General features: G+C 50.8%; 6 protein-coding genes across 6 annotated transcripts; 1 reads left to right on the top strand and 5 right to left on the bottom strand.

The window, feature by feature from the left end:
• Positions 1-725: 725 nt before the first annotated feature.
• T310_2046 (MFS monocarboxylate transporter) lies at positions 726-1,985 on the bottom strand (the record flags this gene model as incomplete). The annotated part of the gene is made up of 1 exon (XM_013475112.1): positions 726-1,985. One exon carries the CDS (start codon positions 1,983-1,985, stop codon positions 726-728), a length of 1,260 nt encoding a protein of 419 aa, XP_013330566.1.
• Positions 1,986-3,495: 1,510 nt separating this feature from the next.
• T310_2045 (uncharacterized protein) lies at positions 3,496-4,327 on the bottom strand (the record flags this gene model as incomplete). The annotated part of the gene is made up of 5 exons (XM_013475111.1): positions 3,496-3,651; positions 3,698-3,777; positions 3,964-4,018; positions 4,072-4,103; positions 4,174-4,327. 5 exons carry the CDS (start codon positions 4,325-4,327, stop codon positions 3,496-3,498), a joined length of 477 nt encoding a protein of 158 aa, XP_013330565.1.
• Positions 4,328-4,779: 452 nt separating this feature from the next.
• Positions 4,780-8,320, top strand: T310_2044 (uncharacterized protein; the record flags this gene model as incomplete). Its single annotated transcript, XM_013475110.1, has 4 exons — positions 4,780-5,357; positions 5,426-7,201; positions 7,285-7,316; positions 7,491-8,320. 4 exons carry the CDS (start codon positions 4,780-4,782, stop codon positions 8,318-8,320), a joined length of 3,216 nt encoding a protein of 1,071 aa, XP_013330564.1.
• A 343-nt stretch (positions 8,321-8,663) lies between these two features.
• On the bottom strand, positions 8,664-11,056 carry T310_2043 (N-acetylglucosaminyl transferase component Gpi1; the record flags this gene model as incomplete). The annotated part of the gene is made up of 5 exons (XM_013475109.1): positions 8,664-9,002; positions 9,063-9,145; positions 9,204-9,269; positions 9,726-10,860; positions 10,922-11,056. The coding sequence occupies 5 exons, from the start codon at positions 11,054-11,056 to the stop codon at positions 8,664-8,666; spliced, it is 1,758 nt and encodes a 585-aa protein (XP_013330563.1).
• Positions 11,057-12,397: 1,341 nt separating this feature from the next.
• Positions 12,398-15,308, bottom strand: T310_2042 (DNA mismatch repair protein Msh2; the record flags this gene model as incomplete). Its single annotated transcript, XM_013475108.1, has 3 exons — positions 12,398-13,853; positions 13,931-15,207; positions 15,285-15,308. The coding sequence occupies 3 exons, from the start codon at positions 15,306-15,308 to the stop codon at positions 12,398-12,400; spliced, it is 2,757 nt and encodes a 918-aa protein (XP_013330562.1).
• A 388-nt stretch (positions 15,309-15,696) lies between these two features.
• On the bottom strand, positions 15,697-17,262 carry T310_2041 (uncharacterized protein; the record flags this gene model as incomplete). The annotated part of the gene is made up of 1 exon (XM_013475107.1): positions 15,697-17,262. The coding sequence occupies one exon, from the start codon at positions 17,260-17,262 to the stop codon at positions 15,697-15,699; it is 1,566 nt and encodes a 521-aa protein (XP_013330561.1).
• Between the last annotated feature and the right edge of the window lie 65 nt (positions 17,263-17,327).

The raw sequence follows: 17,327 nt of genomic DNA, 5'->3' as shown, positions 1-17,327 counted from the left end.
CACGTGGTTTATCTACTACCCGCTATGGTAAGGGATTTTACTCCGTAGATTGCAGGTGGGAAATGCCAAGAGAACCCCAATCAGGAAATCGGGAAGCTGTCCCGTCTACAACCCGACTCCTGGCAGGCACGTTTATGAACCCGTCTTAGTCTGCCGGACCTGGAGGGAATTGTGTTACGCTGACCTTGACATGAATTCAGCATGGCCAAAATGACTATTAATAGATATCTGACTAATTCATGGGAAAGCTTAAGTAGTACCACGCATTATATATAATCAACAGCGGTGGTTGTAATACGCACTGATTCCACCATCTTTACCACAACAGTCTTTTTCGCCCAGGAGATTTCTCCTACGAGATATTTCCTTGAGCATTGGAGTATTAATGAAGCCCACTCAAGCTTCAACCCATCCCTGCCTCTTTCAGGAAGATGGGAATCCGTTGGGATCAATCCTTGTTTCGAATTCCGGGTCACCGTAGCGTATATTCTAGGTGGGGTTTTTTTTTAAGCGACTGTGGGAAATTAGGAGAGGTCCTATATTGGTTTATGAGTTGGGATTTCCTGACCTAGCCTTCACCGAAACCGAGAATAGACAATCGCAAAATCCTAGAGGGTACGTATTATTTTCAGACGCGATTACTAGACCCCGTCAAGAACTATCAGCACCGTTGAAGGGGTCATCGTTGGAATTTAATTTCCTGTTGATCTTCGTCTTGGCCACCATTAAGCCTTCCATCTTAGTCGATTGCTCCCGCTGATAGCAGCTTCAATTCTCATCCATGCCACGCCAACCGTGGCAGCAGCAAGAAGCGCTCCGATGAGAATGCTCGTTTTCTGGTAGGCTTTTGCTGCCCACAGACCATCAACGCCTCCTCCACTTCCCCTGATGAGAACTCCCGCAACAGGAGTGCCGACGAGCGCCGCAAACCCCCTGGCCATGTACAAGAACCCATTGACGCTGGCAAAATGTTGCACTCCGAAGAGTTCTACCAGCGCTGTTGGGAACAGGCTGATATAAGCCCCGGCAAAGATGCCATATAGGATGGCGAACGCAGCAAAAAGGCTCTTTCCGTCCCTATCACCGCCAGAGAGAGTCGACGGAAGCCACAAGCCGAGGGAAGTGATGGCACTGACGAACGTCGTGAAGAGGAGAGTATTGAGCCGACCCAGACGATCCGCCATATGGCCGATGATGATCTTACCGACAGCAGACGCGCCATTCGACACAGCGATGAAGGTCGCACCGGCGGCGGCGGAGTATCCCAGACTACGCGCGTAGGCGGAGAAAAAGAATACAGGGGCGTAGTATGCGGACGATTGCAATGCTGCCGAGATGCATTGTGCTATAAACTTGCGAGACCGCGCAACTCGCCAGTCGACCAGTGGAACCAGAAAGCGAGTTCGAGAAGTTTGCGTCTCAACGCGGTCACGCCGTTCAAACTCTGGCGCCCACGTGAGAGCCGTGGCAGAGGCACCGAGCAGGATGAACGAAATCGCTCCGGTGAGACGAAGCGTGTCTCGAAAACCCATGTGGTTGTTTAGGTATCGCAACAAAGGAGCCCATGCAACTCCTCCCACGCCAGTGCCCGAGGAAACAATGCCAATCGCCAGACCGCGGTGCGTCGTGAACCACCCTGGCGCGACAGTCATGGCGGGAATATAAGTCAGGCAAACTCCACAGCCGAGCAGGATCCCTTGGGTGAGGATGAAATGCCAGAGCTTCTGGCCGAACGAGGCGAGGACGTTGGAAAGAGCAAACATGACGCCGCCAGCGAAGGTGATTGTCCGCGGCGAGTAGGATTTACACCAAGCAGACGCGAAAGGGGCACCAAGCGTCATCAGGGAAATGGCCAGCGTCCCAATCAGATCGATCTGAGCCGGAGTGGCTCCGGTGAAGGGATTCGAAGAGCTGGACCTGGACATGGTCTCGTAGAGCTCTTGATAGACACCAAACGCGAAATTGATACCGCAGCTGGTGAACATGATAACAAATGCGGCTAGGACGACCAAGATTGATCTCCTGGAAGAGCGTCAGAGGTCATAGTTTCAATGGAAAGTGAAAAAACAAGGCAATCCTTGCCTGTCAGCTCTACCCCTGTCAACGGATGACTCCCGAACATCCTCCTGAAGCCGATGACTGTGACTCGTATCATCGCGAGTATTGCTATCATTAACAACAGCAGCAGAATGATAATGAGAACTTGAAGTTGAAAACTCTCCAGAGAGAGGAATCTCTACGATATTGCCTCGGTTTGGGGGAGCAGACATGGTCAGCACGATAAATAGAAGGACAATTCCGTTTTTGGAAGAAAAAAAGAAGAATAGCTTAATCGTTTTATTGCAAATTTTCTGTTTTATTATTATTTTCCTAGTCAAATTTTGTTTAGAACATAAAAATATCTACCTTAAGAGGTAATAATTCTTGCGGGGGAAATATGATGATTACCGACGGCACTGGGCAGTCTACTAGTATTTATTAGCGCTGCCGGTTTATCTTCGGCAGTTCGGCTAGTACTATTTAAAATTGACCATCAATACTGATGATCTCTTTTTTTGGGCTGGCTTTATATTTATTGTCGACTATAAACGGCCAGACGATGAATTTTGACTAGATACATGTGCTAGGACTTCTAGTTAACAGGAACAAAAGACAAGGAATGATTAGAGAATATCAAGACTAATATTAGATGGGGGAAGAAAATAGGTCGATTATTACGGTTGACATCCTGGATAAGGATCTAGGAAGCTGTCGCTTCACTAGGTGTCATCCTTAAATTCAACTTGCATTATTATTTACTGGATCTAGATGATATTTCTTTTCTCGGTTAAAAGAGTTTTTCAGTTATGCGAGGAGTTAGAAAAGTATACAGAGGGAGGGAGACTAGAACTATATAGAGCCTACACAGCTGAAATGAAGCTTGTGTCTGTAATTCAATGACACTTGATTTGGGCTTTATCCTTATCTCCAGCAATACCATTCTTGTTCACGTAGTTGGCCATAGAATCCTCAACCACAGGACGGGAAAAGAGGAACAGGGTAATCGTAGCCACATTTGAAATGTTGGAGACACAGAGTCCAAAAATGACGATTTGTCCCAGCGACATGCCCTATTGGCAGGATACCGTCTGATTGGAGAGTCATGCTCATGAACGCTGTCGAGCACAGAGACCATAGCGGCAGTTTCAGTTTAAGGTATATAAAGGATCCCATCCCCCATTGACTGTCTGTATCTTTCCTTTCTCTATGCGTGCACGCAACCAAGATCTACTCTCAACTAGGACTTTCACACAGCTTGTTCGTTGACAATCTCTATAGCCTCACTGTGCTTGCTTGCTGTCAATTCTCTTCATTCATTCGTTCTTCCGTTTATTAACGTGCAAAGATCCCACGATCTGAATAACAATGACCCACGGAACGTGGACAGAGGAGAATGAAGCGTTTATCATTGCCCTAAGACTTGGTACAAAGTTTGATTGGCGCAGGATAACGGAACTATTCGTAGCGAAATTCCATACAAAGACGGTCAGCAAGGACATCGAATCTCGCTGGAACAAGGGCCTGAAGGACAGCCCGAGAGCCATGGCTGTCGACAATTTCCGACACAATGGCAGACTTCCCGTCCATTCTGATAAAGATCTCGATATCGTCCTGCAGATAATCATGATTCTGTCGAAAATCCCCAAAGAAGACAGACTATTCTAGCCGTCCATCGAGGTAAGGAGCTCCATTTCAGTTCTGGGATTGTTTTCCTTCTCTTCTCTTTTCTCTTTCGTTCTTTTTATTCAGTAGGAGAGGACTTGGTCAGTTATTAACTCCTGTCTAAGACTTCAGAGCGGAGAATCTTCCATGTTTCGACAGACCGACATGCGTCGTCATATGGCACAACATCAACAGAATTCGATAAGAGGAGAGGAAACACATGCCATCACCTTTTTAGGTACTCAGCATCGCTCTCCTTACTGTCTTTCCTCGCTTCCTCGAGCATCTTGTCGATACCCCGTTCCTCGAGGGCTTTCTGCACAAATAGTTAGTGAGATATTTCAGGCAAGAAGAGCAGCAGGACCCTACATTCAGGCATTTCTTGTACTCCTTGAAAAGATCTGCACATTCATCCTCAGTGTTGCCACGCAGGTACTCTGTTCACAATTAGACTAGGTCTCTTGCACTCACAAGAAATGGATGACATACTCTCGCTGTACCACTTGAGGAAACAAGTATCATATTTCCTGAAAGAAAAGTCAGACCACATTATATGGACAATATGAAGGGATGTATCAAAATACTCTTTGAGGTTGTTGCACTCTGGGGCAAGAGACGCTGCCATGATGCAAAAGCTGAAGCCTTAGAGGAAAGGCAGGCAAGGCCTTATTATATCCTGAAGGGTATGCACTGCTCGTTTAAGAATTGAAACACTTTTTACTGGTCTACGTGAATATAAATTCAAATATAAAACCTAGGGAGTAGAGGTTAATGCACCAGCTGCAGGCGGACGGACAGGCTAATGGTGGCGCTAACCGCTTTGCGTTAGAACAAAGATCGACCTCACCGCCGGGCTCACCTTTGTCCGATAGGGCAGTTTGCGCCGCCTCAATTTATCAGTTTTCGATAATCCATCAATCTTTGTGGCCGTCTTTGTGATCAAACGAAAGCTCGCCACTTCAGCAGACTGTCCATGTCTGCCGAGTGGGCTCTGCGCCTCAGCATCCTCGAACCTTTATTTCATTTTTGATCCTGATCTTGGGCCAGAGTTAAGGTTGCCATTTACACTCTGTCGCAATGGACATTGCGGCAGAATTTTCCTCGTTCCACGAGCAGGTCACCTCAAAGCTCGTCCAGACCACGCGCACTGTTGGACAGCTCTGTTCAGAAGATGTCAATTTCCACCGTTCATCTAGCAGCGAATTCGCTGAATCTCTCGACGAACAAAGCGACCGTCTTCTGTCTCTAACCTCGTCGCTGTTAAAGATCGCGACCGCCGGTACCGATGTAAAGCCTCCGGCTTTGCGAGACGAAGACTCTGTTGAGGACAATTGGGGTGGTGTGGTGGATGTTATTGACAGTCTTCTGGAAAAGGCCGACGCCTGCTTGGATGAGTTTACGGGAATTATCAAGAGACTGAGTCCTTCCCAACAAGCGCAGAGTCAGTCGGTCGGAGGCAAGGCTACGCCATCCAAATTCCCCAGCGTCTATAACTACGGAGCTTCCAAGATCCCGAAACCTCAGTTGCAATTTGAGCGCGCTCCTGATAACTCAGATGTCTCGCCGTTTCGCCCGCTTCTTAAGACAAAGCCGCATGCGATTGTACCCTTGGAGGAGTCTCTAAAACTAGTAGAGTCGGACTCACAACCTGCATTGTACGTGAATCCAAAATCAGTCATGGCTTGTCTCTTGCGTATTCTGACAAAATGCTCTCGATATATAGCTATCCGAACCCGTATGAAGCGGAGATTCGAGCTGCAAAGTACCCCTCCTCCACATATGTTGCTTCGCCTCCGATTGACTATTGTCCGTTCGAGTCGACGAAGGCCACGTGGGTTGACACCCTCGAAGGTGTTTCCGAGATGCTTGCTGAACTCAAGTCGTCGAAAGAGATAGCCATCGATCTGGAGCATCATGACGTCCATTCGTACCACGGCCTGGTGTCGCTCATGCAGATCAGCACGCGAGACAAGGACTGGATAGTTGACACGCTCAAGCCATGGAGAGAGGAACTGCAGCAGTTGAATGAAGTTTTTGCAGACCCGAATATTCTAAAAGTGCTCCATGGCTCGTCCATGGACATCATCTGGTTGCAACGCGACCTGGGTCTCTACGTGGTGGGCATGTTTGACACCTATCACGCCGCTGTCGCTCTCGGATATCCGAAAAGGAGTCTCAAATTCCTTCTCCACAAGTTTGTTAATTTCCAAGCCGACAAGAGGTATCAGATGGCGGATTGGAGAATTCGTCCGCTGCCGGAGGAGATGTTCAATTATGCCCGATCAGACACCCACTACCTTCTCTACATTTACGACCACTTACGGAACCAGCTCCTTGAACGTTCCACGCCCGAGAGCAACCTTGTGGACTACGTGCTTGAGCAGTCTAAGAATGAGGCCCTCCAGAGATATGAACGGCCAGTATACGATGCAGCGACAGGCCAGGGACCAGGAGGCTGGTATGACTGTCTAACCAAAAGTTCCGTACCCCTCAGCAAAGAGCAGTTTGCGGTGTTCAAGGCTGTGCACCAGTGGCGTGATGAGGTAGCTCGGGAAGAAGACGAAGGCGTACAATGTGTCTTCCCCAGGCATGTGCTGTTTAAGATTGCCCAGACGATGCCACTGGACAAGGCGACGCTTTTCAGGACGATCAGTCCTGTGACGACGATCGTCAGGGACAGGGTAGATCATCTCCTAGAGGTCATCAAGGCCGCCAAGATCGCAGGGGCGAATGGTCCTGAGTGGCGCGATGTGGCCAAGCCGACAAAGACTGCAGTTGCTACAACGCCAGCAGCTCAGAAGGTCGCTTCGGCAATCGATCAAGGCCTGCCTACCCCTGCCGAAGAAAAGGAGGCCTTGGTTTCGGCTGGACGAGCTGAAATTTCGCAGTTCTGGGGCAACGCCCTGAAGCCGCACGAAACTGCAGCTGTTCCAGTGGAATATTCCGTGGCCGCTTCTGCAGAAGCTCTGCGCCTTTCCCTTCCTCTACCGCCCATGCCGATGACGGTCTCCGAGGCCCGCGAGAAGCTAGGCAATGCACCAGCGGCCACTCCACAGCCAGCCCCGGCAGCTCCAACGCCTGCAGAAGAGAAGAGCAACGAGATCTTTACTGTCAAGGAGATTGCCGGCAGGCGCAAGAGGAAGATCAGCAAGACGAACGAAGAAGACAAAGAGGACAGCTCGTCAGAAGAAAGCGACGAGTCGTCGGATGCGGATTCTTTGGAGGAGAAGAAGCCTTCGAAGAAGTCACGCCGGGAGGCTGTCGCCAAGAAGCCATCATCATCATCATCATCATCAAAGCAGGAGAATCAGGATTCGACACCGTTTGACTATAGCAAAGCGCCGTCTGTACTACACGCGCCAGCCGAATCGGCCACGGGTGGACTGCCTATGAACAAGTCCAAGCAACCATTTAACCCGTACGCCAAGGCGCTCGACGCACCGACGGGGGTGCGCAAGGCGAAGAAAGACACTGGAGGGAAGAATTTTACGTTCACAAAGTAGTTATGTGCATGGTGATGGCGTTTTCTTTCCATGGCGTTTTTCTTTCCTCTATGGGGTATTATACATGGCATTGGCACAGTGTAGTAGTAGTTATAGTGATTGATACCCGATGTATGTGTATGGCAGATGGTGTACACTGTAGACAAAATGATGAGTTTGAGAGAAGTACTATGGCAGTAATGAAATTAAAATACGGATAGAGTGGTTCATGGGCAAGAACCTGCATGGATCACATAATTCATTTCTGGCTACGAAACTAAATTAGTCTGGGGTAAATCACCATAGTGTTTACTCCTAAGAGAGACTACTGGCTCCTACCTAGCACAAAGGTTGAGATATTATGCTCAGATTCTGGCCGAGAATCTCTATTAACGGACTTTTTACTCTTTCAGCCCCGTCTGTCCGGTATCTGTGTTTCCAAACCTGACAGACAGCCAATGCTTGTAGGGCATTCGGCATGGAAGAGGATGGATGATGTCTCTTCCCTTCCTAAACTGCCTGTCTCATCATCATCGTCGTTGGAACTGCTAGGAGCAGGAGTATCGGGCCATGTTTTCGCCATCGACGACCACACCGTCGTCAAGAAAGCCCTGGTAACAGGCGACGACTACACAGATAGACAGAGCCTTCAAGACCTGTTGATTGAGCGGAAGATATACGAGCGTCTTGGAAGACAGCACCCTCGAATATGCCGGTTCTACTATCCGGTGCAGCGGGGACTCGTGCTAGAGAGGCTGAAGGAGTGTCTCCGGAAACGGCTCCTCGACTTGCAGCAACGCGGCGAGCGACCGTTGTCCCATCTTGCCCTGAGATGGTCGATCCAGGCAGCCGAGGGGCTTGCTTACATCCACATGAGAAACGTGCTCCAGGGCGATATTGGCTGCCACAACCTCCTCCTGGATCATGACGACAACGTGAAGCTGTGCGACTTTGCGGGCTCGTCGATCGACGGCAGTGATTCTTACGTGGGCTGTGGCAAAGGGTTTCAACGGCCTCCAGGTGAAAGAGATGTGGACGATGACAAAATCAGTCTTGATGATGAGCTGTTTGCTCTAGGAAGTACAATCTACGAAATATGGACAACGAGGAAACCATTATCAGGAGATACCGGATAATGTCGTTGATGGGCTCTTTCGGAATCAGGAATTTCAAGAAGACCTGACAAGCCTGTTACCTGCAAGCATCATCGCCAAATGCTGGCGTGGGCACTATAAATCCGCCACGGAGATTGTCGCGGATTTGAAATCACTCAATAATAAAGACATCTTTATTCACAACTCTTGCGAGGCTAATAGATCGTGTAAAGAAAGACTAATTGAACATTCACATCACTTGAATTGCTATCCGCTCTAGAGAATCATTTTCATTGCGCATTTTGCTCCATTAAACAATTAATCTATTGCCTTCATTAAATCAGTATTGATATAGATTATATATACACATGCATGCATGCCCATCTTATCTTCGCCGGCTGCCTCCGGTTCCAAACCCGCTAGGGACCTTGATCCCTCCATTCCCCATCATGACCCCGCCGTTGCCGACGAGGACCGAGTTCGCGCCACTACTTCCTCCGCTGCTCCTTTTCTCCGTCAGCTGGGTCCAGACTTCCATCATCCCGGCCCGGCGGGCTGGCAACATGCTGTACTGCATGCTGTACAGGTTGCGGCGGTGGATCGGGGGCACGAAGCGGCCGGTGACCAGGCACAGGATGACACTGGGCGAGAGATAGTGTTTCCGGAGACGGTGAGCAAGTTGGAAGTATTGGTCGAACATGGCTCGGAGCGGGAGGGGAATCGACTGTATCAAATCTGTCAGAAGGGGAACAAAGCTTATGCATATTGAGGCGAAACGACTTACGTCAAGATAAATATATGATATCACCTTGTCATTCGACGGTGCCGACTTATCGTATTCTTCCCGCAGTTCGAAATGAATACCACCTAAAACTTGCAATGAGAAAAAGCCCATAGTCTAGGGGCGATTTGAATCGTCACATACCTGGTAACCGTCTCGAATCTTTAACGCGCAACATTAATGCAAAGAGTGGGAAATGATTCAAGAACGCTAAACACGTGTCGAGGATCGCTTTCAAAGAAATGATCAACATCCGCGCCGAGGCGAACGCGATATAGAACACAATGACTGTCGGTAGCAGAAAGAACAGCACCGTGAACAGGATGGTCCCCAGAAGCAACTGGTCTAGATCGTAGTCGCACGAATCGATCCGGTTGCGCAGAACGTTTCGTTTCTTCCCTCGGAACAGGTGAAACAAAGATATGATTATGCTGAGCTGCCAATTAAAGATGCGCGCGGAAGCGATGTAAAAGGAATAGATATGGATGGTGACGATGGAAAGTAGGTCGGAGAAGAGAGCAATAGGCATGCTGGCGCCAGCAAAACTGGAGCATCCAATTACGTATATTAAGTGGGGAAGGTAGGGTTGTAGATTCGCAATGCAGCCTTAACCAGCAATGTCAGAGATAAATTCCATATTTAACTTAAAGAAGAACAGCTTCTCACCTGCCCAATGCTCAATGACCCACAGAAACAGGTCGCCCAGAAAGGCTGCCAGCTCATTGTTGAGCTTCAACCCTGCCGGCCAACCCATGAGCCAGGAGATGGTGCGCTGCAAACCTTGTACGGTCCAGCCGCTGATAATATGGTTGATCTGATAGGCAACCCAGTGGGCGTTGTCTATGATGTATGAACCCAGGGCGATCCCGATAATCACATCGTTCGCAACCAGCCACAAGCTGTTGTAGAATCGAATATAGTCTGGGTGGCTGGTCGTAATGCTCTCCCAGTTGTCTTTCCGCTGTCGTAGCTTCATATATTGAATAGGCCAGTAGCAGAATTGCTGTAGCCGAATATCTACCTGCTGCGCCGTCGCGGAGATATCTTTCAGCGCAGCGGCATCTGGACGGGCTCGCCATTCGAGGATGCGCAGGACGATTTCGGCAATTGCACGGTGGCAGACGAGGCCGATCACGAAACACCTCGTGATGACGGGCCAGAGCCATTGCCAGAACACGTAGGCAACACCAAGAACGAAGAAATCCCAGAGGGTTGTTGCAGACTCGACGACGCGTTCGCTAACACTCATGCTTCTCTTCGGACGCGTCCCAATCAATTTGCTATTCTTCTCGATGAGTTTACCCATCTCAAAGGCGCAGTTGATCTGGTTCAAAATCACGGGAAGGGCGAGTTCTTTGTTCGAAGGCACATGCCGGACCACCGTGTGGAATTTCAACTTTTCAACCAATTTTCGCGATCGAGCCTTTTCCATTTCCTCCTCTGCATCGATGCTATCGGCGGTAGCTTCGTCCCTCTCCTCCGTGGATCGTTTGTCAGCCAAGGCCAAGGAAATTGGCTCGAGAGACATATATTGCATTCTCGTCGGATGCGGACGGTCGAACATGATGATCTGGACTGAGATATTCGTCTCCGGCGGGCAGAAAATGCGCGGGACCTTGCATGACGGACTTGTAGTCACCGAGAGATGGGATGGATTGAAAGTTGTCGGCGGTTCTGGAGGGTTCGTGGAGCCCAACACGTGCATCGCCGACCTCCCACAGAGTGAAAATATCTGGGAGATTGGGTGTGGGCTGTTACGGAATAAGATCCCGGCGCGCAGAGCATTTTCGACACTCCGAGGCTGGTCATAGAATTAGCATCTCATACAATAACTAATATTATGTTGGTATCAGCAAACCCACATCAACATCCTCCAGCACGCTTAGGACAAACAAGTCCAATTCCGAATTGCGCCATCCCACGATCACCCCGGGCGCTGTCGACCGGGGAAGATCATTCGGCCAAAACACACGCAGTAATCCATCACTCATGAGCATATTGTCATCCTTCCCGTTGTCCCGTAACACCCAGCTCGTCCCTGCTTAGAAGGAACCGCGACGCCGCAACTCTTCTCGTGCAGATATACCTTGATGAACGACGCGAGGATGCTAGAAACAGCAATTCCCAGAAATTAGCACATTGCCAATGAAGGCCAAAAAAAAAAAAAGAAAAGGCAAGGGAACCTCTTACAAGATTAATCTCCCGCGTCGCGAGGTGATTGAGAGGGATAATCAAGAGGAAAAAGAAGAAGGAAAGAAGCACGAATCCCTTCGCGGTTCGGGTCTGTATCGAAAGAGAGAAAAACATCAGAACAACAGAGCCCTCCAACCAATAAATGAAGAAACTCAGCTGGACGAGACACGTACAACAACGCCGTGATCCCACGCGAAAATGGCCAATTCGTAGAGACGAGTCACCAAGTCCCACCTCGCGGTGATGTAGCCCGCTACGAAGATCCCGAGAGTGAGGATGGAAAAAGGATGCATGAATCAATCAATCCTCAATTCTCCGCAAAAATTCCGTTCCAGCTTCTATTTCTGTTTCTGTCCCAGCGGCGGCTCAGTTTTTTTTTTCCCTTTTCCCTTTCTCTCCTTCGAAGCGCAATCTATCGCTGGCGCATTGTTGGCAGAGGCAGAGCAATCATGTCGAGGAACGAGGGTACAGTCTCGAAAAATGGATGGATAGCTCGTATGGGGTTGTAGCGGAGCCGCAGTTTATCTATCCCTCGAATGCAGTGCGTCGTGAACTTTCGGAGTCGCAGTAAATAGTATCAATTGCGGGGAGGTAAAAAGGGAGGACGTGAGAGAGGTGGTGGTGGTGTGGTTCGTTCCGATCAGGTCAAGGATGACATCAATCAGAGAAGAGCTGAATTGACCGCGCAGGTAGGTAAGCAAGCAATCAATCAAACTTCGCCGAACAGGAACAGAAAAAGAGAGGGTCAAGGGGAAAGTGTTCTTCTGGAGTTAACTAACCGTGATCCGGCTGGTTCGCTGGGGGTTGAGTGAGTCTGGACCGTGTCAATCGCAGCAGTCGCTATGGCCGTCTCTCTCGACACGTGACGGATCCCGAGGAGCTTAAAGTTAAGCAACCCGGGCAGCTGATTGGTGGTGTTCAATACACAAGCGACGAGAGAATAAGGAGAGAATAAATAAATAATGTCTTGTCTGTTTCTCATTAATCTATAATTACATAAGGTATCTTACTGTCTTACTACCATCATGGGCAGTAAGTAGGCAACTATTCCCGAACCGAGCTGATATGTATTAATACACACACATATGATATACCCGATCAACAAATACATCTTAAAAAAAAGGAATAAACACAGAAACCCGCCGTTACAAAGCCGTGATACCCTGAAACACCTTGTTCGCCTGTAATTTTTCATCCGCCCGGACCAGATCTCGCATGATTTGGCGTTTTTCCTCCGCAGTCAGATTCTCCTTCCCAGGACCCTCGATTTCAGCCTTCCACTTGAGAAGCATCGACTTTAGCAGCGCGCTCCCCTCCTCTACTTCTTCTTGCGTATACCCGTCCAGGCTCGTCGACTGCACTTGCTGCTGTTCAGATGTTGCGGACGTGAAATCCTCCAGCTCCTCGGCCTTCTGCCGCGCCATGTTGACCACCTTTTCAGGGAAGCGGACCAGTTCCGCCACATGGATCCCAAAGGATTGGTCGCAGACACCTGGCTCGACGCGGTACAGAAGTGTGACTTCTCTCTTCTTCTTCTTGCCTTCTTCCCCACTGCCATCACCAATGAACGCAGTCACATGAAGGTTCTTGACCGATTTCGGGTATCGGTCTGCGAGCGCGGTGAGTTCGTGGAAGTGCGTCGCGAAGAGACCGAAGCATCGGATCTCCGTGATGATATGTTCCGAGATGGCCCACGCGAGACCAAACCCGTCGTAGGTGCTCGTGCCACGGCCCAACTCGTCAATGATGATCAGCGATTCAGAAGTCGCAGACTTGAGGATATTGGCCGTCTCGAGCATCTCGGCCATGAACGTCGACACCCCCTTAAGTTGGGAGTCACTGGCTCCCACACGAGCGAGGATGCAGTCGAATATGGTCAGCTCGGCCTCCGTGCAGGGCACAAAGCATCCGATCTGAGCCATGAGCGCAATGACGCCAATCTGCCGAATGTAGGTGGATTTACCACCCATGTTGGGTCCAGTGATGATGAGGAAGGAAGACTCGTCTCGCACAAGCGAGACATCATTCGTGATGAACGAGATGTCGTCCTGCATTTCCATGCACGGATGCCGGGCTTCCTTGAGTATGGTATTTCCCGTCCCGCGCGGATGCATCTTCGGGCGGACGTACGCGGTGGGAGCGTGGACGGACACATGTGCGAAACTGACAATGACGTCGAGATGCGACAGAACGCCGGCCAACTGCTCAAGGATGGGACAGTAAGAAGCGGCAACATTGACGACTTCATTAACAAGCCCCGTTTGCGTGCGGTTGTAGTTAGCCGAGAGCTGATCGTGCTCTCGCCGTAGTGCCTGCATAGTCGAGGTCGTGAAGTAGACACCGTTCTTCTGCGTGGAGCACTCCATGTATTCCCGCTTGTTCCGGATACACCCAGCTTCATTACGAGTCAATCGGAAGCACCATCCGTGCACGCGGTGGTTCTCGAGAAAGAGCTTCTTGTCCATCTCCTGGTTGAGATCCCCGCGCCACACGCCGATGCTCCACGTCCATATCGTGCCGGAGCTTGTCCAGTTTTTCGGATGACCTGGAGGCTCTCGTCGAACTCTGGCTTGATGATGAACTCGTGGTTGTCCAGGGCTTCTAGATCAACAGTAGTTTCCACCATCTCCTCGAGCTTGGCAAGGCAGTCGGACAGATGCCGAAGTTTGGACGTGTACTGTTCATCCAGTACGGTCTGATACTGCTCATCCATGACATTCTCAAAGCTGCGGATGAAGCCCGGCAGGCGAATAGCCACCTGGTAGACGCGGACAACGTCCTCCAAGTTGGCCATGTTTCGTTGAAATCGCTTCGCTAGACGGTAGAGATCAGGGATGGCTCGTAGATGCTCTTCTTGCATGGTCTGCCGTAGTTCTGTATCCATGACAAACGCCTCCACGAGCTGGTGTCGCTTCTCGATCTCCGCGAGATCCATGAGCGGCTGCTTCAACCATTGAGCGAGGAGTCGACTTCCCACGGGCGTTTTGCAATGATTCAGAAGACCATACAAACTCATGTTCTTCGACCCGTCGCGGGGGCCAGGCATGAGATTGAGTGCTCGCAGAGCAGACGCATCCAGCTTCATATACTGGGAGAGGTCATGCTGATAAAGCTGGTACTGCCCGAAGTTGGTTGGATCATTCATGACTCCCAGGTACTTGATCAACGAGGCCGCCGCGCCCATAGCCAATTTCAGTTCAGTCTGCGGTAACAGGGCGGCGGATCGCTCACTGCGCAACAGTCTTGTCAAATCCCGTTCGATATCCTTGGTCCCAAAATCCGCCGCGGGCCTCTCGGTGATTGCGATCCCACAGGTATCCGCAATCGCTCGCAGCTTGGCGAGCTCGACATCCTTCTTGGACCCGTCCGCCTGGATCACACACTCCTTCACTCCGAGCTGGATGACCAGGGATTCGAAGTTGGAGTAGACATCATTATCGAGGAACTCGCTCACGCCAAGCTCCCGCACACTCGCATCAGCGAAACACACACCGACGTTCTTCGCCTCGGTGGATCGGGCAGAGACCTTGACAGCGAGGATGATGGGCGCAGAGTCCATCGCCGTCCCGGAGGCACCGCCCAATTCTTCCTCGACATCCTGGAGATTGCCGGGACTCGCCTGCTTCGCCAGTTTCCACTGACCCTTGCCAGTGCCGCTAGACACCCAGATCTCGACACGCTTGCTCAGGCGGAACAGCGCCTCGCGGAGGAAATTCCGGAAAACAGTCACGCTCATGGTGACGGACGGCAAGCCGCCCGTGTCGCTGCGGCCCAGCATTCGGAGGACCGAAGTGGTTTTGTAGACGGTGCGGGCGATGAACTCGGCATCGGTCCCATGAGCGGTGTACCAGTCACCGCGATCAAAGACGCGGACTGTCGACGGGTTGCTCTCATTGCCAACATCTTTGGCAGGGAGAGACCGGAAGAAGCGAATGAAACCGACTTCGTCGTCGACCTGGAGAACCATCAGGAATTAATAAGACTTCCAACTCTTTTTTTCTTTTAACTAAAAGACGCCGATAGAATACTCACCTTTAACTCCGGTCGCGAAGACATCTTGCCGGGTTCTGTGCAAAGGGACTTAAGGGATGAATTCCCAGTGCATCAGATAGATAAGAATCGCCGCGGCGGAGTTAAGGACGGGAGACGCGATCCCTGGGTGACACGATCACGTGACTACGCGTCTCGCGTTAATGCATTCAAGTTACCTAATTTACCTATCCATGGCGAAGACAATGGAAAATCGGTCGTTTACTGTACTGTACAGACTCAATTGAATGTGGAATGCAGAATACAAGATGCTACAGAATTAGTTATAATAATAATAAATACATATACATATACGATGGGGAACAATTGCAGACCCAAATGCTTTTTTGCATCCAAAAATCCAAACCAATGACCCATGCAATGAGCGTTCATGACGTCGTACTCCGTAGTATCTCTATGTCGTATGATCCTCCCAGCCGATTTTCATCTTGGCAACCTTGGCCCCGATTTCTCTTGGTGAGACGTCGACCCGCCCGGACTTCAAGACGACCGACTTCAGCTGGTTGACCGTAACAATCTCTATCCAATCACCTGCGATATCCTTCTCCGCCAGGATGTCCAGGCACACGGCGACCTCCTCTTCAGAAATGGGATTCCGCATCGAATCCCGGACATTTTGGATAATGGTCTCAAACCGGTATGGCTTCTTTTGCACCGCCGTTACGGCACTACTGGCCCCGGTCTGGACGGAGTCAGTCGGCCGCAGCAGAGCCAACACCTTCGCAACGTCCTCCACATGTTCTGCAGCAGACCGGCGCAGAAGCTCCTCTTTCGACGGCGGAGGAGGCAGTTTTGCCTGGAGCATCTCCTTGCTCTTGATGCGATCCAGAAGACCCTTTCGGCGGTCCGTTGTCGGTTCCCGTGGCTGGACATCAGCATCGTTGGCCTTGGCCTTCATTTTCGCCGTTTTGATCTTGATAACACCCCCCTTCAAATCCTGCAGCCGCTGCTGTCCCTTGCGCAGCGCGGTGAAAGGCGTCAAGGAATCGTGAATCGGCGCGATTCCCAGCCTCTCGACAAAACCAGTCTCATCACCCTTCTTCTCCTTGGAGTTGTTGGCCATTCTCCTCCATATCCTGTCCAGATTCTGTGTGAATCTCTCCTGGAGCTCGTTCTCATCGAACCGACCAGCGGTACATCCTCCCCCAAGAGAACTAGTAGAATCCCGAGAAACCCTCTCCAGACATATCTTGCCCAGGCCGTAGTTGGCAATCCGAAACCGAAAGCCCAAAGACTCGGGATCGTCGTCCCATATCCGGATCAATCTCTGCAAGTCCCTCGTGACGACCTTGCGCTTCTTCCATATCCTCTCGATGCTCGGCAGCAATTCCCTGAGATCGGCCGGCGTGGAGGCGCCATTGTGGGCAAAATGCAGTGCTATGGCCGTGAGGAAGGAGGAATGGAGGCTCAACAGATCATAAAACGCGGCAGGACGGCTCGGACACGGGGACGGGGAGCGCTCGGGAACGGTGGTCTCGTCTAGCGGTGCAGATGGAGAGGGACTACTGCCTCTCGAGGGAGATGTAGGTGGTGAGCTCCTTCCCGACGGAGTCGTTGAAGACTCGAAACTGGACGTTTGGGATTCTGACGACTGGCGGGTGCGGGAACTGCGCGGCGTCGACACAGAGAGGCTGCTAAATCGTAAGGTTTTCGAAGGCGTGGCATTGGCAGCGTCTTCCAGCTGTTGCTGTTGCTGTCGCTGTCGTTGTGCCTCCGATCGAACTCCTTCTTCGCTCTCGCCGTTTCCAATCTCATTCAATTTCCGCTTCTTTGACGGGGACGTGGGAAGGAAAGGAGCAGCAGTAGCAGTAGCGGCAGTGGCAGTAGCGGTAGTGGCAGTTTCCTTCCCCTCCACAGCAAGCGTCGCACCTGGCTTTGACGCTCTCGTAAAGCGCTGGATGCCCGTTTGGCCCTGGGGAAGGCGGGCTTGGGAGCGCGTCGAGGAGCGCCGGGGCGGCATGGTGCTTTCCCCGTCTGTCTGTCTGTCTGCGTTGGATAAACTATACGGTACAGTACATGAAAGAG

Source organism: Rasamsonia emersonii, assembly GCF_000968595.1.
Source record: "Rasamsonia emersonii CBS 393.64 chromosome Unknown ctg1118621760011, whole genome shotgun sequence".
NCBI classification, from domain to species: Eukaryota; Fungi; Ascomycota; class Eurotiomycetes; order Eurotiales; family Trichocomaceae; genus Rasamsonia; species Rasamsonia emersonii.
Note: the sequence above shows the minus strand (reverse complement) of the source record. Positions and strands in the feature narration are given on the sequence as shown.